Source organism: Trachurus trachurus (genome assembly GCF_905171665.1).
Source record: "Trachurus trachurus genome assembly, chromosome: 4".
In the NCBI taxonomy this organism is placed as follows: domain Eukaryota; kingdom Metazoa; phylum Chordata; class Actinopteri; order Carangiformes; family Carangidae; genus Trachurus; species Trachurus trachurus.
The window spans coordinates 3,286,679-3,310,804 of NC_139898.1; the positions used below are offsets into that span (position 1 = coordinate 3,286,679).

The 24,126-nt window shown below is 41.5% G+C and overlaps 1 protein-coding gene across 4 annotated transcripts in view; it reads right to left on the reverse strand.

The window, feature by feature from the left end:
* Positions 1-1,015: 1,015 nt before the first annotated feature.
* Positions 1,016-24,126, reverse strand: part of nfic (nuclear factor I/C) — a 47,689-nt gene continuing 24,578 nt past the window's right edge. For 2 of the 4 annotated variants that reach the window (XM_083970970.1, XM_083970968.1), the window contains exons 5-12: positions 19,884-19,958; positions 18,844-18,918; positions 18,365-18,497; positions 16,892-17,013; positions 15,911-16,024; positions 15,368-15,525; positions 12,767-12,947; positions 1,016-8,973 (exon numbers count right to left, since the gene is read on the reverse strand). In XM_083970970.1, the coding sequence (XP_083827096.1) occupies positions 8,849-8,973; positions 12,767-12,947; positions 15,368-15,525; positions 15,911-16,024; positions 16,892-17,013; positions 18,365-18,497; positions 18,844-18,918; positions 19,884-19,958 (983 nt within the window). In that variant the 3' untranslated portion in view covers positions 1,016-8,848. Of the gene's footprint in view, positions 8,974-10,747; positions 10,837-12,766; positions 12,948-15,367; positions 15,526-15,910; positions 16,025-16,891; positions 17,014-18,364; positions 18,498-18,843; positions 18,919-19,883; positions 19,959-24,126 lie in introns of all 4 variants that reach the window. The other 2 variants (XM_083970969.1, XM_083970971.1) reach the window with 2 other exon arrangements.

The following is a 24,126-nucleotide window of genomic DNA, read 5'->3' on the forward strand; positions in this document are numbered from 1 at the left end:
AAAAATCCTTAAAATATGAGACTGCATTAAAATGTTCTCTGAGAAACAACTCTTTCGTTCATTACAAACTGTCTTCGGCACATGGAGTAAACGGTGTGCAGAAGCAACATACCCACAGATACAGAGAAGAATCAATATGGCGTCACTGTCACAGGAAAACTCTACAAAATCGGATTTTCAGTAACTAAGAAAAGTTTTCCAGCTGCTGCGAGGCTGAGTTACAGAGAGGTTTGAAGGGCCAGTAAAAACAAAACTCGTTGCAATTCAAGTAAGAAAACAGCAAAAAAAGGAAGGACAAATTGGAGTTAGAAGGTTTTCAGGCAACAGCAGCAGTAGGGTCGAGTGTTGAGTCACATTAATAGTTTATAGAAAAGAGCCCTCTATGAAAACAACTCCCCAAAACTCGGCTGTTCAGATATCCGACAGTCCCTTTGTTCCTCACACAGCCTCCAGCTAGAGACCTGATCAACTGCAGCTGCTCGGCCAAACAAGCAGGAATCACCACCGGCTCCAAACTGTTTCAAGTGCTCACAACACGTAACACGGAACATGAAGCCACCAATCACAGTCATGAAGCAGCTGTGATTAATATGCATCTTAACAGAGTCGTCCAGAGACATGGTTTGGTTTTTTTCTCCCTCCTCTGCTAACAGTGCAAACAGTGTTCAGAACAGCACTTGGTTTGTAGCGCAGAGTGAAGGAGGATCTAGAGGGAACTTCTCACAGACATGACCTAGGCTACTATATCTTACTGTTTTCAGCACCTCCAGCTCAGTGTTGTGAACCAACAGGAGGATCCAGTGGTGACTTCATCTACACTGGAGACACTGCACAGAAGGCCGAGTTAGGCAGACTGACATGGTCGTAACACTCAACTGTAAGGTACATAAAATCCTGAGTAGGATGACATTAGAATTAGTTCATGAATGGTTAACTAATAAGTCGATAATGAAATGGTGTCGGATATGTTAAAATACTATGATGATGATGAGATGATCCCGAAAGGTAAGACAACATAAGCAATACGTTTTTGTTATGTAGGTCATTAAATTGACTTGTGACTGATCACTAATTGATGATAGATGATGTGGAACTGAGTATTAGCTGAATATAATACAACTGACTGATACTAAGCAGCAGCTGTTCTCCTTAAAGCTAAACTAAGAGCTCAGTCATGTGTCTGGTCTGATGCTTCACCCATCACAACATGATGATGAACAGCATGTGAAATGGGAGTTGGATGCAACAAGTTTGATGCAACAACTACAATATTAAAGTGGTAATATTGTGATGATCAGTTATATGCTAATTCCCATTTAGCAGGTTTTTTTTTTTTGCAAATGGTGGATAAAAACAACTGTCATTTAGAATAAAGTTGCCATTTAGTTGTTGTTAGGAATTTTTGTACCCTTTGTGGAGTCTTACAACCATATTTTCAGCTGCTTTTGTTATTTTTCACCCTGAACCTTGAATCCACTGAACTTTCTCTTTTCTCACAGACAGTCAGTGTTTCCTCTAGATCTACTTCAGCTCTGTGGCTTGTGTTATGGCTTGTCACCTCAGGCCCTGCCGCCCATCTGCGCTGGCCGGGACTGGTGATGTTCTCCGTACTGAGCAGCACCAACCCCTAAGCTGAAATGTGTCACATAACCATGTAAGCGTTTGAATATAAAATGTACAGCAAAGCACGGCGTACAAAAGAACTCAAATGAAACTAGCAGTCAAATGACAGGCACTGCTTGTTGAAATCATTTTTGGTTTTTTTTTTTTTCAGTTTCCATGCCGACGGCCTGCTGGTTTTAATTGACGGGAGCAGACGAAGTGATGAGGTTTGTATGAGAGGCTGTTTTGTGTCAAACACATTATTGTCACCTCTTGACTTGAGAAAGGGGACCTTTAATGGGCTCTGGGTCAGCAACAGTGAAACTACATGGTACTGAACCTTGTTTAACTGTTGCATGTTGGCTTGGTGCTGTTGTTTTGCCTGAATTAATCAAATGTCTCCTTTAAATACATGTGGAGACGTAACACTGCACAAGCTTAAAACACTGTCAGCTGAGCCAAGATGGCTGACACACGCTGTGGATTAGTTTTCCACTCAGCTGGCTGGTGTTATGTGTGGAAGCTATTCAGCTTTCCTAGAAAAGTCAGATTTGTAGTTAAGCACAGAGAGGAAGAAGTAGGGAGAAGTAGAAATGAAGGGCTCACACTTTAAAACAGTCAGACTTCTCTCCTGACCGCCAGGAGCCACACACCCCAACTATGACCGCACTCTGAAAACACACCGGCCACACAAACCTGCATTCGAACAGAGCATATGTCCTCTCTGACTTGAAATCTGTTGTTATTTTGGAGCCTCTGACAGACAATATGAAACAGTATTAAGATTCACAAAGTAAAATATGCACAGTCATGTTGGTCAGCAGCTGGAGAAGACACAACAACCACAAAGCTACCACAGTCCTTCACTGCATTACCTACACTCGCAGGTGGATGGATGGATGGACGTTTTTGGCTTCAGTTTTTGGTTGTGTTGGGTTGAGGGTTCTGCTTTGGCGTTTTTGTGTCCACACTCCAGGAGTGATCAAACACCTGACCTGTCCTCCATCGTGTTCTGCCTTCATTTAAACATGTTTTCATCTGTCTGGGGCCACAGCTGGTCCTCCCTCTCATTCCTGCACAGTGCAGCAGAAAACTGCAGTAGTCTTTAAAAGTTCAAGATGGCTGCTATTTCTGACACGAGACAGAGACATGCACTTTACCACAGATTTCTTTACCGACGATGGACTAATGAATGATGTACCACAAGTTCTGCATGAGTCAGCAGTCACCTCCTACAGTGTTAAATGTATGACCCAATTGTTCATTTGAGAAAACAGTGGATGGAATAAATGGCCAGACACGGCAGGCAGCCATCTTGAATTTTTGAGTAACGGACGAATGTGTTTTATCAAAAGAGTAGGCTAATATATTCAAGGAGGATTTATGTCATGTTTCATGTTTCTATCCACATTTATGTAACACCTACAGTTCTCTGCTGGACTTTAGTGTTGCTAGGCAACCAGCACCTAACCACAGACACATCACAGCTCAGCGAACCACATCAGTCCCATCACAGGCTTTTTTTTTTTTTTTTTTTTTTTTTACCATGGAAGCAGCATTTAAGCTGCTGCTGTAGAGCAGCAGACATGTCAGTATCACAGTCCAACTTCATACTTGGTGTTGTTGGTTATAGTCAGAGGTGTGTTACCATGGTGATATTATTTAGGACATTACTACAGCCAGAATCACTTTCAGGTGTCTGGAGCAACAGCGCCATCATGTGTCTCAGACTCTCCATCAGCTCCATCACACGGTGACGCTCTCCTCTCTGCTCTCATCTGTTCAGCTCCAACACACTTTGAACTGCATCTAATTATCTTTGCTGTGGACCGCTGGGATGGAGAAAACCTTCACTAATCACTTCTGACTTGTGAATGTTGAGTTAAGACAAAGCCATTGTAGATACTGTATTCTGCTCTTTTTTTTCATTTGCTCTTTTAATTGCTCTGCCATTTCTGCAACTAAACTTAATCTAACTGATCCACACAAACTTAAGTGATTCTGCATATTTTCAGGACATTTGTCATGTGATCCCGCTGCAGCCGAAAAACACTAAATCGGTCATAACTCGGTGTGCAACTTTTGCACCATTCATTCATTCATTCCAGTACACAGCTGCAGCATTTTCAGAAAGGACTGAGGTTTTCTAAAGACGCTGCTCACAACAGCTGATCAGCACGACTTTAGTACCAATCCCTGTGATCCAGTCAGACTTCTCTCAATACTGTCTCTCAGTAAAATAACACATTTAGAGGACTGTGCAGCCTTGGCAGAGCATACAGTATGCACTCTTCCACTTCACTTGAATTCAACTTCCACTTGTCTCCCTCTCCTCTTCCCCTCATCACTCATCATCTCTCTCCTGGCTGTACTTTACCACCAGCCCACCCATTTCATGGGTCCCACCTTCAGCGGCTTGGCCACCGAGAGAGCCGAAATAAAAAGCACAAACATGACAAAAAAATTCTATACATCTCTTTTATGAGTCCACGTTGTACATATATTTTTATACACACTGCTGTGTTTCAAACTATAATCCTACGAGCAACATAATGTTAACAACTCAAGAAATAATTCAAAATAACCTAAAAGCCAAGTTGAGTAAGAATAGTGTTAAGTGCATGCATTCATATAAAACTCAAACTCATCCATGGCCATGTGACATCTTATCACATGATCATCACACAGGCAAATGGACGGTGTTCTCTGGGCCAATCAGAGAGCTGCAGCCCAAACCTTAAGATGTTTAACATCAGATTGGATTCAGTGGCTGAACTCCTCACAAAATGTTCACAATATAGTAGAAGACTTTCCTCTGTAATAAATACTACCACGTGTTTGACACTGTGTCCGTCAGAACTGAGCAAAGTCTCGGAAAATGGCTTTTGTTTGTATGGTGAACATTTATGCAGGACTCAGCCACGCTTCACTTTCAGAACCGATGGTTTTGCTTAAAGTGCCGTTTTCAGATCCAAGGTGGCCAGAACTGTAACCATAACCTCTACCCCCCTTCACTTACAACACAATAGTCCACGCTTTGGGACGACACATTATTTCAAATACTGGTGTGAGTGATGTCAATGTCAGTTCAGCTCAGGCCACACACACACACACACACACACACACACTCACACATAGACACACACCTGTCAGACAACACTTGAGCTTTAAACAGCAGAGCCACTGAAGCAGATCGGCTCTGAGTGCAATCAACACCTGGTTATGTGACTGAAGAATCATCACTTAAAGGAACAGTCCAACATTTTGGGAACTACAGTTCATTTCTTTATCCAGAAACGTCAAACAATTATCTTAACTCATTGTTCATTTGCAAGCTGTTTCAGGGCTCTCTCAGTTGTCATGGAGATGGTTAAGCTGTAACATACTGAAATGACATATTGACCTTGTTAACAGGTGTTTGTGTCTGGTGCTGTGGGGTTTATACACAGAACCACCTGTTATCATGTAATCAAAGTCCTTAAGCCAACTCAATCAGCTGATCAAACGTTTTTGTGTTAAAGCCACAAAAACTAGTAAATGGACCTTGAGTTAGGATAACTGGGGTGAGGTGTGGGATGTAGCCTATATTAGCTCGACTTAGCACAAAAGCTCAGCGAAATCCTGTCTGTTCACACTGTTTCCAGTGGAGAGAAATGTCGTTAATGTCAGTATGATGGCAGATGTGTGTTTCCCAAAATGCCACACTGTAAAAATTAGCTGTCTGTGTTTAGTTGGATGGACGCAGAGGACAGCAGCTGTCCCAGCCTCTGCTGAAGCTAAAGAAAGTTTTCACTGAGAAACACTCAGGTGAGCATCTCAGTATCTCATTGCCACTGTTTAACCTAAAACTGTCTACCTGCTACACTGGTTAATGTCAAGCAATCACACATGCAGCTTTTTTTGTTGTCGTTTTTTTAAGTGCTACCAGCTGTACCATGAAAAGTATGATCACTTTTCCATAATGTATTATTGTTCTTTAACTAAAGGCAAGGCACATAATGTGTTTTATGATATATCGTGCAAAATAGAAGTTTAACAACAGGGCAATTATTAAAATCCAAAGAAAGAGATAACCCCTTCCATTCACTGCCCTCTGGTGTAGTACAGAGTCCAGAGGGAGGAGGAGGAGGAGTAGGAGGAAGAGCAGGATTGAGGGAGAGGTATCATTAGTTTGAGCCATGCATTCTTCAGGTCAGCACAGCGACCAGGGCAGCACCATGCAGTATACATCAGCTTGAAGCCAACTTTAACCAAACCTTAAACCTTAAACCCAGCTCATATCAGCACCTTCAGTAGAAAATCTGAACCCCCAGTAGGCACTGACTGTCGTCAACTTTGACCCCAAATCCTGGGAAAGGAAAAGACACAGACACCCGTGGTCAGACTGAACGCAAAGCTAATTTTTAGGCGGCCAAAGAGACCTAGTGTAACGTGAAGGCAGCGGGACATGGAGACGCCTCTGTGTGAGCTGAGACTGTGTCACCTTCAGCATAAACACAAGGACATGGGATTAAAAATAAGGACAAACTGGAGGAAAACATCCGACTGGACTGCGACTGGTGAGTCTGAGCTGCAAATACACACACAGCCACTCCTCATGCAGGTGGTGCAGGCTAATGAGGGTCTGTACAGTGAGTTACCGGGCTGTTTGGGTCGCTCTCTGGGAGACTTCACCTCAAACTTTAGAGCAAAAGTCAAACATGATCAATTCCCCCCAAAAGGTTGCATCTTCAAACCTTAAATGTTTTCCTTGGCGCAAAACCAAAGTGCAATTAAAAGTTTCCACAGTGGACGTGCGTCAGCTTCACTGCACAAAAAAAAGAAAAAAAGAAAAAAAGAAATTAAAACTTTGGTTTCAGCCTTGGAGGACTTTCTTATCTCTGCAGTCACCTGTGAGATCAGAGTGACATCTTCACAAGATGCAAACTGCTGCTGACTACACTTCCAAGTGAAAGGATAATGTGTTGACTTTTATCTCCCTGTTTCCATGGGAACTCTGGGGACCAAATGCAAAAACGCTCCTCCAGTGGTCAAGTTCATAGTGAATAATGTGAGGCAAAAAAAATTGGCTTGGCATTCAATCTGATCACACCTCAACACAGAAACACCAGTCCTTTAACTGAACACATCCCCAGGTAACAAACTTAAATACACTGCTGTGTAGTTGCAAAGCCTCGGAAATTAAAGTATGGCATCATTTGTAAAATATTAGTCTACATATCACTGAATCAATGTTATGTTCGAGATGTTCTACGCCTGTTCAAATATCACTGTTATAATCATTTTCAAATTTGATTTGGGATTTTATTCTTTTTCTGCTTCTGCACTCAGATCTTTGACAATCGCACAAACATGACTGAGTTGTTCCTTTCCACTGACCTGTCATGTTGCTCTTATTACTTCTATTGTGAGAACTAGTGGTTGTAAGATGTTGCTTATCGAATATTAAGAGGATTCAAATACAAAACAAAAAAAGTTAAAATGCACATTGAGCAGTTAAATGCCTTTCAGAAGATTCCTGACTAAACGAAGCTGTGAAAAGCCACATAGAAACAGACTGTGAAGCCGTAATGCAAATACGGTGTCATGACTGGGCACAGAAATGAAGATCATGACCAATACACTCTGGTTTTAAATGCTTGATTTGTTACCATTGGCAACACTGTGGCTAGCCTGCCCTCCATCTGTCTCCAGCTCACCCCAGCCTGGACCACCGACCCGGCCCAGGTTTAGCTACACAGTGCAGAACCTTCTAGACCACCAGTCGCTCTAGAGCTGGACAGGTAACCTGGATTTTGTGCTCAGTTTCAGTCAGTACGCACATGACCTGTTGTCATAAGCTCCAACGACTTTTAGAAAAAACACACTGCAGCCCTCCAGCTTGATAACATCACCACGCTTTTTCTCAAAAAGGAATCTCGACGTAACCATAGTGTAAAATACCTTCGTCTCTCTCTCTAATCTACACACAAGTACAAAACCCGTCACTGTGTTCTCTGAGACGCACACAAAATCGACACAGCATCTCCTCGAAGCAGAGCAGGGATGAGTGCGGAAAAATGCAGGAACAATGTTCACATACTAACACGCACACACACACAAACACACAAACACGTACAGGATGCTACAGTTTCAGACACACTGCGTTCAGGAGCCAGTTTACAGCTGGCCATGCTGCCACATGATCCTGGTTTTAACGTGTCTCTGTCTTTTCTCAGCTCGACTGAGCCGTTTCCTTCTGGCAGGTGCACGTCTCCTCCAAACATGGAGCCTTGGGCCGTTTGGATGAGTACGGTCGCGACAAAAATGATCAGCAATTGAAGGGAAGGAAGCAGCAGGATATTCATGTAAAAAGATGCTCTCTGCTAAAGACGCCGGGCCTCCGTACTCTAGAGGCCCGGTGTGTACTGGTAACTCTATACCTGTTTCCAACTGTAGCATTGTGTGTTGTGTTCGAGGAGGCATGAATATAGCTCTTATATTCCACTATTACTCATTGTTTTCTGATAAAAAAAGCACAATCAGTCTTAAAAACATGATCCTCGCAAAGCAACTTAATGGTTTCAGGCTGATGATTGTCAATAAAAAAGACAAAGCCTCTGTCTTTTGGTGGGAAGAGAGAAAAAAACGGCGTCATTTCAACTCTTTCGTCAGACGTTATCAACAACATATCAAAAAGTGCAAAGAAACTTTACATATTAACAACAAGATCTCTCTTTCTAGTTGGTTCAGAAAATAAGGGAGGCTTATTTGCATATATTATAAGCAGCACCTGCAGCGGAGGGGGCATTCTGGGTGTTGAGGAGGGGGGTGGAGGGGGGGGGGGTGAGGTCTATGTCTGTCCCAGGGAAGAGGCCTTGTACTGGACTTAGTGTAGAGATCCAGGGTGCAGGGGTAAAGGCTGACATCCATCCCAGGGCAACAGGCCTCATCCTGGGGGACACAGTTAGGTTATAGGCTTCTCAGGATCTGGTGTGTTGAGGCCTGGTTACTGGTCTGAAGTTCATCTGGACCAACCAGACATCTGCATCAATCCATCGCTTCCACATGAAGATCGCGACTCACGGTCAGTGGCCGTTCGTGAGAACCGTTTAGTGTCATAGAGCGTTGTACATTCTGGGGCTGCAAAATGGCTGAGTGAGAGCAGCGCACTTCTTCCATCCAGGCTGCCTCTTCCACGCACATACACATATATAAATATACCTCACTGTATATGTATATATATGTATGACTGCACATTATGCTTCTACAAAGCTGAATATATTTTTCCTCTGGCAACGTCTGGACAACATTGTTTCCTCTCCTCCAGGACAGCACCGCCATGATAGTCTCCCTTCCTCCACAGCTCACTCAGTTGCCCAGATACCAGGACTGGAAGAGAAACACAGACATTTACAATTCACTGTGACATCATCAGGCAGATTGTGAAATATCATTCATCACTGGTAATTAACACATGTCTATATCAGAGCATTTAATGCCATCAAAGTAAATGTAAACGTATACAACTGCAAAACAGTTAATAACTGTGTGGGCTTTTATGATTGGCCTATATTAATGTATAAAGACTACTTCAGTGTGAGTGCAGGCATTCCTTCATACGTATAAAACTGTTTAAAGGTCCTATATTGTCTCTTGGTAGATGGCCATGTGCGTTTTATTATAAAGCCTCAGTCCACAGGGAAGTGCACACAGCCTCTATGTGGCCACCAATCATATCATGTCAAGACAAACAATCAAATTACAAAATGAAGTTGAGTCACAATCGTTTTTCTCTTTAGGATATTTTAAGTCTAGTTATAAACTGTGGGAAATCTCTGGTCATCGATCATAAATAAACGCAGCTCCTACATCTCCCTGTGAGACAGATGATTTATTTCTCTGGAGATCACAGACAGGCAGTGAAACATCAGAGTGAAATGTCACAGTCACTGCAGCAGCAACAGCAACAGCAGCAGCCGCTCCCAACATGGAAAACTCTGGTTGGCCCTGACATTTTACAATAGACAGACCTGATGATACACTTAGGTAATGTTCATCTCCTCTGATCTCTCAGCCAGTATAGATAGAGATGGTTATATATAACACACTATAATAACAACTTATCTCACTATGTATGAAGTTGTGACAAATAGTGACAGAGAGAGAGAGAGAGAGAGGTAGAGAGACCCTGGCTGTTGCTATTAGCCGAGCTGTTTCTAGAGCAGTCAAACTGCAATGCAGCAGCAAAAGCACCTTCCAAACCAATGGCCCAGCTCTACTTGTTATCAACATAGAGTATATTGTATACTTATATTCTACCTTTACCCTGTGGAACTGCAGAAAGCTACAGTCAGGTGAAGAATTAAAGGAAAAATCTGAATAGATGAGAGTAGAAACATAACAGATGTAGGAGATTCCACACAGTTAGGTCATTAATGTCCATTGTTAATCATGAGATGACAAGAGGAAGTGATCAAGATGAAGAGAAGTGACAAAGTTTCAATACACGCCCTCACGTCTGCACGTCAATTAAGGATAAACTCTGGTTTGATGAATATGAATATGAATCATGTGATCTGAATCACACGCTGTGGACCGACAGTGATCTCCACCATCATCGTCTTCATCCCCCCGGTGGAGTTCAGAGTCTCAGTCCCGACCCCTCACTGAGAGTCTTTCCTTTAATCCATCACCTGTCTGGATTCCCTTACTGACCTGCTACACTCTCCTACCTCACAGCTGCCTGACAGGAAGCCTTTTCACAGCTCAACCCTGTTTTTAGACTGAAGAGGCCAACTAGTGATGTTTTATTGTCAGACAGATTTTAGATGTTATGTCAGAGTATTTACAACACTAACAGTGTCAGTCATTTAGTGACAACGGGATGAGAAAATGTTTAAAGACAAGAATCATGAATAATAAAAGAGCAGCTAAGTGAGAATCATATTCAACAAAAGGAGAGACCCAAATTTGAGATGTAATGGATATAATATAGTATAAAAATATTAATAATATAATCAAATGGCAGGCAGGTGTAGCGCTGTGAGTCAGTGGGAACTGATTTGATCCTGAAGGCTCTTAATCCTCCAGTTATCTGGGTTTTGTATGGTCATCTGAATTCCCTCTAAACTGAACTTGACAATGTCAAATAAACCATACTAACCTGGGCTTGGTAGAGTCCACCTGGGTCTCGAGGGGTGACTCCAACAAAGGAGGAGCGATTGGCAGGGGGGGTCCCAGGGGCCGAGTATGCTGAGGGTGTCGTGTTATTAACATCAGTCTCTTAATTTATATCTCTCAAAATGTCACTTGTAAAGTAGCATGAGGAACTTTTAACAAAATATTTCCATATGACAAAGGAGCTGCTATAGAGAACTATGTCGGATGGTTTAGCCTGTGTTGACACCGTTCATATTTTCACTCAGTGTCCCTGGGTGTTTGACTCTGGACCAAATAGACCTGAGAGGTATTCCAGATTGTGGAACAGGCAAATATGCCAAGTCATATTCACAAGTTGGACACTCCTATTATTATATTATGTTTCTTACTGTTAACTTAAACACTATGTACTGTAATGTGTATCCACAGTCACAGGTTCTGCCTCTGCTCTGGTTCCTGGACTCGCTCTCTGCTCAGGTAGTGATACTAAATGCAAGTTACTGGCACTTTAAGGTGTTGTTACATCACAACTGTGTTTCCACACCCTTCTCCTCTGACTGATCAGTTTGGTCTGAGTCCTGCTGGCTCCAAACTGCTTCCATATCAAAAGGATGGAGGTCACTGTGCTGTCAGGACCCAGATCTGAGCCTGAGCCTGAGCTCTGCAGACAGCTCCTGGCTTGGTTTCTGCTCTGCTCTGCATTGTCAGCTGTGAGACCTTGTATAGAACAGGTGTGTGCCCAATCAGCCGAATCTACCACAGGTGGACTCAAATACCGATGTCAATCTTATATTTACATATTTCATTTTTTTTTTTACATAAAAATGATCACCTTCACCTGACTGGATATCAGGACAGGACTGATGACAGTTTTAGCATCGATTCCCAAGTAGCAGGGGAACTCTCTGTATCGATAATCACCCAGAAATATTTAAGACATCTGAACTAATAAATACATTGAACTAAAGATGATGAAATAATAAAATGATTCTTGGAAATAAAAATATAGCAATAATATGTTGGAATGAACATATTATTTTCATCAGAGGGACAGTGTTAGTGTTATTTGAACTGACAGTCAGTGCGATGGCTTTGTTCTGAGTTTTGATCCCACATTGAACATTTTGAGTACTTCACCTCCACCTCCACCTGCTCTCCTCTGAGCTGCTGGACCTGTCACTCTCTCTGCATTGGTCACATTGGTCACAACTAAAAGCATGGTGAGATAAGTTATTAGTAGTTGGTAATGACGACTAGCTCTTAGGGATATTTTGATATTTTCAGTTGATTTAGTCAGAGGTACAGCACATGCCTTAGGCTATCTTTTTTTATTTTATTTCATCATCTGACACCTGACATCTCATAAATTAGTAACGTAAATGTCCTAAAGATTGTTATATTATACGATTATTAGTATTTGACTTTCTTTTTCATGTGGTCACAACTTCATTTTTACATTTTCTAAACTTGGTGAACTCACAGAGACCACTGCACTGTGCCAGCTCAGCTGCGCTGCGCCGAGGGTGAAGTCAGACTGTGTAATGAGCTGACGCCACAGGAACTCATGTGCTGAATACACACAAATTATGGCACTGACCCTTAATATGCATTAGATGTAAATAAAATAATCTAATTTGTGGCTGTGATAATGTGATCTCATAATTTTTTTTTGAACCCACTCCACAGCTATAACTTTACATTATGTTTGTGTCAGTCTACACACACAGACGAAGTGGCTGTAGAAGCAGTTTGTTGTTGTGCTGGACCCGTTCATGGGATTTGCTGATCAAGGAAATGTATAACTTTATGGTTTCATATATTAACGTCATATAAAACTGTAAGAACTCTGTCAGCAGTTTTATAATATGTGCTCTACCAGTCTGGAATACCACCCAGGAGTATTTATATTTAACACTGTGATATCTTACATCTGCACTGCCATCTCTCAAAATAGTCTATTCCCATCAGAAGGCCACGTATAAATGTATATGTCATGTGTTTGTTAGTATTTCTGAACACTTACTGGGTGATGTGGGTGAGTTTGCTCCCCCGTCAGAGGAGGTGGTGGTGGCCTTGGACTCTGCGGGCAGCGTCGGCCTGGTGAGGGAGGATGGAGGAGCCAGGGAGGGTGCTGGTCCGGGAGGTGCCAACATCTGAGAGGAGATGTAGTGACTGGGCACTTTAATCTGGTTACTGCCATTGAGCTAGAAATAAAGACAGACAACTGGATTTACTCACAGAGAACATGTGCTGCCACTTTTAACTCTGGAGCTGGTCAGAGCTCTCCTGAAGTATATAAACTACATCTGAACTAAATCTATTCTCAGATATTCAGAGGAGGTGCATCACTGCATCACAGTGTGTATCGGCACTGTGTGAGGACAGAAGATCACAACAACAAACTCTGTCGTTCACTGAATCAGAAGCCCATGTTCTTTTGCACTGTGTTACTTATACGAACATTCGCGCTATTTTAATTTTAATGATCTTGATGATATGAATAAATTGTGTGTAATTTTAGCTGGCAAACACTGCATTAACGAATGTGCCAAAGCCTGGTTTTTTATTGTGTGTTGTGGAGTGACACCGAAATAAAGCTGATCTATCTATCTATCTATCTATCTATCTATCTATCTATCTATCTATCTATCTATCTATCTATCTATCTATCTATCTATCTATCTATCTATCTATCTATCTATCTATCTATCTATCTATCTATCTATCTATCTATCTATCTATCTATCTATCTTCACTTCCAGCAGGCTTCAGATTCTCCACAAGAGGCAGCTGTTACAGTAGGTTTCATCAGACCAGCTCTACGAATGTAAACCTGCACCAAAGGAACGAGAGCAGCAGCAGTGGAAACGTCCTGTAGTCTTCAGATACCACTTCACAGCTGCCTGTTCCCTGCTTCATGTCATAGTCCAGGGGTTCCCAACCTTTTTATCACCGCGGACCGTTCACCGGTGGCTTGGGGGCGTACGTACGTTCTTCTGTTTACATTACACATAGAATATAAAAACGATTGTAGCCGGTCACATGGTTTTATGTTCTTTGTTACAACTCACCATGATAAAATAATAATATATAATCACTCATCAGGGGGTGATGGTGTTCCCTGTGTCCAGTCTACTCTGTCATCTCGTTTTGCTGCTGTCTCTGCACAAAACTCTTTTTTTTTTCAACTTTTTATTAGTTTCCATCAGAAAACATATAACAAACACAAGAGCAGAAAGAGCTCACTACAACAACAACAAGGCAAAAAAATAATAAAAATAAATACAAATAAATAAATACAAAACAAACACAAGACAAAGGAAAACTCAGCTTCACAAACATAATATGTTTGTAATGGAAGCAGGTTTTCAGTGCTTTTGTGGCGATCTCAGGATATTCTGCTTTAATCAAGAACACAGGGAGATTTGAAGTTTCCTGTGAAGTGATGAAGTGGTCGCCACACTTATCACATGCAATGAACCCAGGGTTTATACAGGAATGTTGAAGTTAATTTTAATACCTTTTGAAGACTTTTTCAAGACCTTCTCAATATTTTTCACCGCCACTTCAAGCTGTAAGCATTTACATCAGTGACAGTTTTAACAGTTTTAGTTTGTGATAAAGTCTATAGATCACTATGATACAACAGAATTCAAAATAGGCTAGGATAATAAATCAAAGGCAAAGTTTATCAAAAAACAAATGCTCCACTGCACATTGCTCCACTCTCAAAAAACAAAAACAACAATCTTCTTTTCTTTTTCATGTACCGGTTCATCTTTGGTTTTTAAAATGAATAAATTCACACACTTTTACAGTGTTTTTTAGGACTCAAACTCTTGGACAGCTAATTCAGAAAAAAAATACCTTAAAAATGTAAGACTTTAAAAAGTCGTGAAAAGACTTTTTAATACTTTTTAAGGGTCTTAATTTTCCCAAATTTGATTTATCACCTTTTAATACTAAAAAAAGACCCCGCGGATACCCTGGAACCCCTAAGTTAAACAGGACTTTTGTTTTTTCTTTTAAATGCAGCTTTCATCTTGTTGGCAGTCGTCAGGTCTTACTGTATGTCGTCTCATTATTGAGTCTTTTCCGGTGTCGTGTGCTTTTTTACTCTTTTGTGCTTGTGGACCTGCCTGTGAATTGTACAGTGCTGGGAAGAGGCACCGACGGAATTGGCAACATTTCCAAAATAAAATGACTGGAAGTGTAAATTAGACAAAACAATTATATATATTTTCATTCTCTCTCTGCGGCCCAGTACCAAATGATCCACGGCCCGGTCCCGGTCCCCGGCCCGGTGGTTGGAAACCCCTGTAATAGTCCACTTGAAGTTCATAACTTATATTTAAAGACAGATTTTAACCAACATGCTTCATTTACTGTCACTGTGCTGGCTTACATTCTGTCAGGTTGGAGCAGTTTTTACTTTCTTTGTCCATTAATGGAACATTTTGGCAGTAAAGCCTTGCAGCTGGCTCTGATTAGTTTTCTGCACTTTGACAAAATCAGAAGTAAATAAGTAAAACTCTGTTGTGGGCCATCACCTGTCAGCAAAGATTTAAACAATCTGTAAGAAGCTGTGGAGGAAGGGAACCGTATTTGGAGTGCTTGTACTCACTGAGCTGGGTGTTTGATTGGCCGGGTCGCAGGCCAATGAGACCAGATCTTTTAGGGGGTCCTGGGCCAGGTGAGGAGGATATCGGATCGCTCCGTGAGGGAAATAGGAGGATGACGGGAAATGAAGAGACGCGGAGGGATGGGTACTCCGAGAAAGACCTGAGATGACAGAAGGAGACAGACATTCAGTTACATCACTTAAGATAATATTTTCTTTAAAAGATTATTACTTACTTTTTATTTAAAATGTAAATAATTCATTTTAATTAAAGTCTTAAACCAAAATCTACACAGAAAACCTCCCTCAGTTCAGTAAGTTCCTGCAGCATGTTACGTAGAGATGCTGCAGGTGAACTTGTAGGTTGGACAGGGTTGTGTCAAAGTTATGTGATATAACAGTGTTCCAACTAAGTTAGAATTAGTTGATGAGGTCATTTTATGATGATTTTATATCTGCTGTACTGAGGCCTCCATACCATAAACCATGTTGTTAAATCTGCAGGTGTGTGTGTGTGTGTGTGTCTGTGTGCGGCGCGCTACTGACCACTGTGAACTGCTATGACTGGCCGATGATGCTGAGTGAAGGAGCCCATTCTTGGTGAGTCTTCCTGGGGAGAGGGGCTGTCCATCTCTGTCTTCTTCACTGGGGGAGACAGGCCTGAAACACACACACACACAATATGATATTAATACGATCACAAAATGTTGAAAAATCTAATGACAAAAATGAAATGGAAAATGTAGTTCACTACACCACACAACAAATCACACAACCATAACACACAACACACAACACACCAGACAGTCTGTGTGCATTGTGGTGCATTTTGCTCAAACCGTGACCGGTGAGAAAAGTCCCAGAGCTCCAGACAGCCGGATCGCTACAGTGCTGCAGATATGAGCTGGTTGTAAATAGTGGTTCTGGTTCCTGACCGGTCTGGGCCCCTTATTTACTGGGCCCTCAGCATTCACCCATTTAAAGGTAGACCTCTGAGTCCACCTGTCCACTAATGATCCAAAACATCACCTGACTACACTAATGTTCTGTCAGTTTTACAGTTTTACATTCTTCTATTTTATTACTTTTTTCTCTCTTATTGTTATCTTTCTTTTGAGTGTTTTTTATATTTTGCCCTATATTTCTATCCTGCATTTTATTCTATTCTATTTTATTAAATTTTATTGTTGTCAAAAGTTGTCAACATTTTTTTTACTATTGCTATATTTTATTGATGTTTTTAATCTTCGTGCATTAGTCTCCATGTTATTCTTCTTGTTTCACCTCTTATATATATATATATATACTTTTTCAATCAAAATGTAAAGCACTTTGAATGGCATTTAGTAATTTTGCTTTGAAAGGTGCTATATAAATGAAATTTGATTGATTGACTGTGTGTTGTCCCTATGGTGATCAGTGTCAAAACTGTTGCTGTTGCTGCTGAACAGAGCCGGCAGGGTGTAACAGTAACACATTCAGTCATCACCCCCAGAACACACAGCAGTCTTATTGTTGCTCTGTTACCTCCTTCCATGTCATCGGTCCAGTTCCTGGAGCTGCTGGCAGGAGAGGAAGGAGAGTGGTAATACTCCCCTCCTGGACTGTCAGCCTCCTCCTCCATGGAGCCAGACTTGTGACGTTTACTCCTACAGACACACAGACACAGGCACTCAGACATTCAAGTTCTTAGTTTTGAGTATTTCAGTGTAAAACCACCATCTACTGAGTGTCACATTACAGTGCAGTTGGGTGAGTTCATGGAAGAAACATGGCAAAAATGTCTATGACCCTTAATCCCTAGTTCCTGGTCAGAGAACTAAGGTCAGGGTTAGTATAATGTGTGGCCAGTGGACACATCTTTCAAACTTCACACTGTCACTTTTTCACGCTGACATCGTTGGGGTCAAAGGTCACAGATGACCCTCAGCCTCACGCTGAGAGGAGCCAACACATAGGTTTCTAGACAACCTTTAAGTGAAGTAGTACAATCATTTACTGTATGACTTATATCACTGCATACCAACATATGTATGTATGTGTAGTAAGTGCACATTTCACCTTGTCATCAAATACCCCACTTCCTGTTCACTGTTACTGCCCACCTGCCCAATCAGCTCTCTCTCTCTCTGTGTGTGTGCACATGATGGTGTGTGGGAGCAGTCTGACCAGTGTTAATAGCTCTCCAGTTAATTTGTTTCAAACACTGCACTGTTTCTAACAATGCTGCAGTTGAACCTGGAGCAGTGGGAGGGGGTCATGATGGGATAGCAGCTGATGAAGAGAGAAGATAGATGTAGGGGAGGAGGAGGAGGAGGAGGAGGAGGACAGATTGTGACTGAATCGATGTTATCAGCTGTAGAGGAGCCCGGTGCTCATGTTAAACAATAGAGCACTCAACACTGATAATTACTTTGACAACCCCACAAACCTACTTTACATAATATGAGCTTCACTGATTCCACTGTTGAGATTCACATTATGACACAGGACAGGTGCTTTAACACCACATGATGTACACAATGTGCAGCTTGATGACAGACACCACCAATTATTTCTTCATCTTGAACTTGTGATTCCTTATGATGTTAAGTAGTCAATTGTAAAAGGTTTTATATAAATAAACATTACTTATTTAAACGTGTCACACTCTCTTTTATATTATGTACAAAAACAGTTTTTAAGCTTTAATGAGGGAAAAAATAACATAGAACAAGATCATAACTAAACAAAAGTTCAACTTTACTATAAAAACAGATAAAGTTAGTAAATGTTTATATTACTACATAGTCAAAATTAGCATGAACAGCTGTTTTCTGTCTTTTACAACCCAGAAAGTCACAATTTCTGCCAAAATGTGATGGTTTGCATCCCTGTAGTAAACTGCGGTGTGTGTGTGTGTGTGTGTGTGTGTGTGTGTGTGTGTGTGTGTGTGTGTGTGTGTGTGTGTGTGTGTGTGTGTGTGTGTGTGTGTGTGTGTGTGTGTGTGTGTGTGTTTACCCGCTGGATGAGGTGCTGGCCAGTGATCGTCTGAGGCTGACTGGCTGGTTGACAGACTGGTTGAGGTCATAGGCCAGATGACCCTGGAGCTCCCCCACTGAGAAACTGGGTCCTACTCCTGTGACGACTGGAGCTACACACACAGGGAAGGACACACACACACACTGTGGTTACGATCTGAACATCAGACTCTCAAAACATGTGTTCACATCACACATCACACTGGTCGGATCTACATGACTCAACCTGCTCACACTCACATGGAAAGACTCAACCAAAACCTGATGTCAACATGCACAACATTTACACCACGCAAATACACACCTGACTGGTTTACTTAGAATTAATTTCACGTAACACAATGCCTTCAATGTGCTAACTGTTACCCTGGACCAGCACTGTAAATAGCATTGAATGACTCTACATTTAGGACGTCTGATGTAAAAGTCTCATGTGTCATGTGATGCACAAGAACTTACTTCTTGAAACCTGGACCAGCTCAGTGACACTGAAAACTCCTGATGTCACAAAACTCTCCTGGAACTCAGGACCATCTGTGAAACACACCAGGAGTTAGACAGTGTGTGCGTGTGTGAGGGGTTTTTTTTGTCTTTCACTGTGTTTTGTTTCCCTTTTGTCTTTAAAGGTACATTGTGTAGGAATTACTCCCATCTAGCGTTGCGGTTGTATATCACAACCAACTCAATCGTATTTTTCATGCTGCATTCACCTGAAATTGGGCAGACGGCAGACGGACGACAGCCGCTGCACGTAACGGCATAAACAAGCCTCTATGTAAACAAGTGGTCCGTCAGCACGAGGCAAAACAATACACGTGACAATATGTTGTCATGGCGATGTGGTATTGTTTACCTGACCCACGTTTTACCGGCTTTCTCTGGACTTCTGTGACTAAAATGACATCTGGTTTGTTACTGATGGCCGTCTGCCCGACTGCAGGTGAATGCAGCATCAGTGTAACGCTCCATTCCTCCTCACTGCGTTACCGCGGTGACTTTTCACAGACGCCACCTCGACCTGAGCCGACAGCTCCGGTGTCTCCGCTGAGTTTCCGTGGTTTCCTACCGTCACGCTGCCACTGAACGTAAAAACATGGCGACACCACATGGCAGCCAGCACCGAGCTTACCCGCTCCATGTAGATATGAATGATATGAACGGCTCATTCAGAGCTGAAAGGAACACTTCACTTTGTTGATGGGGGGGATTACTGATTAATGAAGAACAGACTTTTGAACCAAATAATCGATTTTCATGAATAGATAACAGGAGAAGTTACACAATGTCCCTTTAATGTGTGCGTTTTGTTTTAACAATGAAACATTTTTCTTCATGCTCAGAATCTAGAAACAGAAATGAGCACCCTAAGATCTTATAAAATTAAATGACTGAACTGATGAGAAGATAAGTGACAGACAAACAAATGAACAAAATGAAAAATGATAAGGAAAAATGCGCAATCAGCAAGTATTTAACACATAGAAGATACATCACAGTACCCATGGTGGTGGTTCGACTGTCCTCCTGATCTGAACCCACTCCCGTACGACTGGGACTGCTGCTCTGCTCTGCCTCTGGAGAGAGAGACACACAGACAGAGAGGAGGTTGATTAAATCACTTTAAGAGATCAATAAAGCTGGACAATTTTAACAAGACACTTATTAGATAAATTAAATAGAAATAAATAAAGAAATAAAGACAGACACCTTAATAATAATATATTTTTAGAGCGTTGTGTGAGTCTTAGAGGTTTGACAAAATAATTAAGATAAAAGGATATTTTCATCTAATTCCATCTAATTAAATATTTGCCAGTGCTGATAAAGTTTACTTTGTCCCAACAGCAGCAGAGCACAGACAGATCTTCTGACTGATCATAGATAATGTCTCATTTTGTCAAAGCATCTTACTGAGACACTTGACTGAGACGGAATCCATTGTGAAAACAACCAGCTACATTTGTGTCATCACTGTCATGTCCGCTGTGACTAAAGTGTCTCCACTGGTGAATTACCTGCTGTACCTAAAATTGTCCAGACTCAGGTCACTTTGAAAACATTTTCATCTACAACCAAAACACCTCTGTTACGGCCGAAAGGGGTTTGGCCTTGTGTGTCTCTCTCTCCTTGTTCCCCCACAGCTCCACCCACATCAGTCAGTGTGGACTTCACTGTAGATCACTGTTCACTGCTTTGACACACACTTCATCTTTCAGCTCTCAGAGACAACCAGCAGCAGGTCACTTCTACACAAGTCAGGTTTTCCTGAAATGACTTTATAAAATGAGGAAACTGAATGCTGCAGCATCTCTGACTGATTTCATGTGATGTTCGCTGGGACCTCTTCTTTTTGTCATGATGAGATGTGAAAGTCTTTATTGTCACGAGGGGTAATTTGGTTTGTAACATTCAACATGATCCATACACATCGTACAATAAGACATGTTTTCTCATAGGGGTACAGAATGGGGACATTTCTGTACTTAAACTTTAAGGTACAGTTCTGTCCTACTGTAGCCTATAGGGCCAATTATTGTATTCTAGAGTACCTATGTGTACCTTTTGGGGGTAGAAAAGGCACATCAATGTTCCAGAATGGCAAAATATATATGTACTCCTAAGGTATGCGTATTTACCCCCTAAAGGTACATTATCAGAGACGGTGTGTTAGAAAAAAATTAGTAGCCTAAGTAAATAAGTCTGGTAACCTATGAGGCGACTATTAATATGATTTAACATAGGGATAATAATTAAACATTCAACTAGTAAATATTTCACGAGGTACCAGTAAGGAGAAGTGACAGGTTGTGGCGGTAGCGGTACTGGAAGTAAACTCACTCACCCATAAAAGACGTGCTAACCAACTTGTCAAGCAGAGCAAACACACACACACCGGTTGCTGGGTGCACAATTGTACTTTAACTGGTACAATTTGAAAAGGTACAAAAATGTATCGGCACCAATGGGTACAAAATTGTCTCTAAAAAAAGGTACGCCTGGAGCGACAAGGGTTTGTAACCTTTTGAGTACATTTCCGTACTTCTATTTTTCTAATACTGTAGGTTGTCTAATTATCACTGTCTACCACCTCCCTGTCTAATGACCTCTGCCCTCTGAGTGCCGCTGACTCCACTAAACATGGCTGAGACCATTCATCTAACTGCCAATAACTTTCCACCATTTTTCCCAGCTCATGTCTGTTGGGATCTTTGTTTAACCAAATAAACAGTAGATTCTTGTGGAGTGGTTATGTACCACAGTCTTACCTGGGGTTATTGGGTTTTTTCAGGTCACTGTGTGTTTTTCTTGTGAGAAGAGAATTGTAAATGTTGTGTGAGATGACTGGGCTGTGCTGCAGCTCAGAGATTACATGACAATAAAAACAATGCCACAAGTTTATAGCTTGGATTATTCTACATCGCCATATGTGTCCCAGAATTGAACTGGAAATACCCCTAGGCTTTTTATCAAGTGTATAAATGGATCAGTCCTCTGAGGGAACGTCCAGACGTCCAGCTCTCATGGAGTCTGAGACAGACATCTGATCGTGTGCTCACAGACGTTCAACCAAAGCAGGGTAATAATTCCTCAGTGGGGCTGATGAATGGAGAGAAAGCTGAAAGAAAAGTGACACCATCCTGGGACGGGCTGGAAACCTCTTTGTCCACAGCACGGTGAAACACCACATTGTTCCAGACTATTAACATAAAACACTGTGCATCCTGCCTCAGCTGTCTCCATCCCTCACCTCTCCTCCTTCATAGAGGTCATGGAGAATGAAAATAGGAATATGTCCTAGTTAAGAGATTTATTTATGTAGATGCAGCAGAATGTGGCAACACTGGCTAAATTAACACTAACTGTGTTATGTTTAGGAATTAGTCCTGAGAAGTGTGTGTCTGTACTTGTTAAAGCAAATTCTCACTGGTCTGACAAACAAATGGTCTGTCAACCAACACTCCCTTTAAAGGGATAGTTCAACATTTTGGCAAATTGGCCCATAATCCCTATAGATTTAGGAGTAGGTTCATTACCTTTTAATTGTCGGTGCAAGCTATTTTTTAGAACGGCGGAGCAGAGCCGCGAGCTGCTCAGAGCTACGCTACGGAGGCTAATGGGATTTCTTGGTTTTCCTCATCAAACTCATCAAATACACAATCCAACAACTCCAAAACGCTCTGGTGGACAAGTTGTGACCTGCACATTCACCACGCTATGAGATAATAACGGAACGCTATGAGACAGAGTTGTTTTCGAGGCAAATGCAGAAACTGCTTGCCGAAAAACTGCACAGCTCGTGGCTCTGCTCCGCTGTTCTAAAAACATCTTGCACTGACAATTAAAGATAATGAACCCACTGCTATGACTATAGGGATTATGGCAATGGGCCAATTTGCCAAAATGTTGAACTATTTCTTTAAAACCCTGCCACTATAGAGCGTGCAGACTTTCAGGACAGAAAGAAAATACAGAGAACTAAAAACATATTCAGAATAATAGTGTAAGTGCTCAGACAATGTGCATCAGTGGTGTTCTAAACAGAGGTTGTGGAGTTAGAGCTGCATAAAGTCACTCTGCTGTTTTCCTATTTGATCTTGACCCTCAGTAAAAAAAACAAAAAACACGCAGGGCAATTTCAAAGATTTGTGCAGGAAACGAGTGGAGCTGGTGTCTGTGAAGCTTTGCCTGTATAAAATCATGGGGTGCATTAGACTGCACATGGATAAAGATCACATAAAACACATCAAGAGTAAATACTGTCAGATTGTATTTTATGAAGGAAAAGCATGTGGGTAAAAATAACCTCCAGCCCATCACATTGATATAGAGCCAGTCCTCATTCACTTTATGGAGACACAGTCCAACAATGTCTCTTGTGAGCTGCCAGGTCAAATAGCTCATTCACTTCATTCACGTGCTGTTTATTAATAACAGCACAACTGCTATGATGATCAGTTTATTGAGTAAAACCTGTGAAGCGGTGCTGCAGCGGTCACAGTGGGTGGTGTTGAGGGCACCAATGTCCTCTTCTCTCCTTCAATGACCTTACCCAGATCACACCTCCACACAAACTGCCTTCATTCTGATCTCACCTACAAACCTGTAATGTTTTGTGACTCTATCTTGTGCAATTGTGCTGTTACCACGGAGACCAAAATCTGTTCAGACACACAAGACACAGAAAAACCTGGTAAAGTAATAATAACCACCTCTGTGGTGTCCAGGACTCATTTCATCACACACTGCTGGCTTGGGGCATAGGCAGTATAGGCAAATGCTAATTACTATTTACTTATAGGCTACTATAATCTGAAATATCACACAAGTCCACACAACAATGTTACTACATACCAAGGCCTACTGAATAATGGAGAGTTATTTTTTCTTTAACTCATCCAGTTCTCTCTCTCTCTCTCCTGCTGTGTGTTACTTTGTATGTAAATCAGAGCCACATTCTGTCCATGTGCAGTACAGCTTATTTATGCATGTTACATTTCCAGTAAATACTTTTTTGTTTGCGCAATGATTTTCAAAGTGGTTTCTTTAATATTTTATTTGGAGCTTTGTCTCATTTAAGAAGTATTTAAAATGCATTTTCTTTAACTTGTTTCTAACAGTTTTTATCATGTGGGTTATTTTCTACCTTGATGACAAAACTATATAGTTTCCGTGTGTGTGTGTGGATGAACATCGACAGTGAACCTGAACGCAGCACAAGATTAAATCTTGCCTCAGGCACCA